The following is a 1688-nucleotide window of genomic DNA, read 5'->3' as shown; positions in this document are numbered from 1 at the left end:
TGGTTGATGATGCATGGAGGGGATTGGAACCATGGCAATGAGATGATATATGATGGAATGAATGTAAAACTAAAGTTCCCCCATGTAAACTATCATATAATTCACAATAGAACATTAAAAAAAAAAAAAGGCAATGAGAGAAAAAGGAGAGGTGTAAGATCAAGATCAAGCAAACCCAATGGGAAAGGCATTGAAAGGAAAAACAAAACTTTGCCAGTTGCACAATGGCAAGACTCTGTTTGGCCAGCACTCTCCCAGGTTCCCAAGATAGCTGGACAACTTCCAGGCAGATGATTCAAAAGGCTGATGAAACCAAATGTAGTGCTCTGGCTCCTCTTCAGAAGGACAGAATTTATACTCTGCCAGAGCAGGAAAAAAAAGAAAGCATTCCCTGGAAGTCAGACAAATTCCCATGCCTGAAAAGAGAATGGGATTTAGTGTAGGTGAAAATAAAGAGACTAGATTTGACTGATGTGGTCTGGACCCCACCCCCAACTAGTGACATGAGAGTTTGTTGCTAACCACATCTGTTATTTCATTCAAACAGACTCTTGTATGGGAGAGATAGTCAAGACCAGTGAGTATACCAGTGGAATCTGGAGAGTTTTTAAGAATGAATAGTTGATTCCACATCACAGATTCTGTGTTAGGGTACAACCAGAGTAATCGTATTTTAAGAAACTTCCTACAGGACTAAAACACCCCATGGACATTTCCTAAATATGAATAAAAGACTTTCTGCTCCTAAACTGGAGTTGAGGAGGAGAATGAGTGTCTCTTGGGGTTCCTACACAAATGGTATCTCTATTCTCTGTTTTCCATTTCTCTCTACCATTCTGTACCAGCCATTTCTTGAATACATCCAGGATGTTTTGTTCCATATCTAGTCTGCTTTGTATTCTCAGGTAGATGTAACCTCATGGTTTTTTTTGGATTTTAACTGACTCCTCCAATTATGTTACCCACTTCCTGCGATTCTATTGTGTTCCCTTTACATAATTCTCCCAGTCATTCTCCAGCTACAGCTTGCCTGGTGCCTGTCTGCTCTCTGCATGGAACTGCTGTCACTACAGTAGAAGGTGTCGGAAGTATCAAGACCCGGGTTCACCCTGTGCAAGTAAGAGCTTGATAGAATTGGGGAACAACGTAGATTCTAATGTATTCCAATTAGGTAATCAACTTTGAAATCCTTTGTGCTTTTCAATTCTCATTAAGGTTTTGTGTGTGTGTGTATGTGTGTGCAAAAACCAAGATTTTAATATATACTAACCCCAAGATAACATCTCAGTCCCATAAACTAATATAAGGGTAGCCTAGTATAACAAATGAAGTAAATGAAAAAGGAAACCAGAACTTTAGAAAAGATACAAGTCATCTACCACATTTTAAAATCACTGACTTCAATAAATTAAGCATGTGTATAAATGCCCCTGAAATGTCAGACAACAACTGTACAATAGACTTCAACAAAACACAACTAAAATGACGCCATTTACCTTTGGGTATGTCATCTACCTGGAAAACAACATTGTGTTTGGTAAGGTAGAGGGTCAGCAAGAAAGAGGAAGACCCTCAGGGAGATGACCTGACATAGTGGCTGCAGCAATAGCCTCGTGCAAAACAACAATTGGGAGGCTGGCACAGGACTGGGCAGTGTTTCATTCTGTTGTTCATAGATAGGATCACTA

The 1688-nt window shown here is 39.8% G+C and overlaps 1 protein-coding gene across 1 annotated transcript in view; it reads left to right on the top strand.

The window, feature by feature from the left end:
• LOC102838700 (aldehyde oxidase-like) overlaps positions 1–1688 on the top strand; it is a 111157-nt gene that overhangs the window by 18023 nt on the left and 91446 nt on the right. Inside the window, exon 4 of the mRNA XM_006862038.1 lies at positions 1009–1117. Within this exon, the coding sequence (XP_006862100.1) occupies positions 1009–1117 (109 nt within the window). The remainder of the gene's footprint in view (positions 1–1008; positions 1118–1688) is intronic.

The sequence above is a fragment of the Chrysochloris asiatica genome, unplaced genomic scaffold (assembly GCF_000296735.1).
Source record: "Chrysochloris asiatica unplaced genomic scaffold, ChrAsi1.0 scaffold00045, whole genome shotgun sequence".
Lineage (NCBI taxonomy): Eukaryota > Metazoa > Chordata > Mammalia > Afrosoricida > Chrysochloridae > Chrysochloris > Chrysochloris asiatica.
Note: the sequence above shows the minus strand (reverse complement) of the source record. Positions and strands in the feature narration are given on the sequence as shown.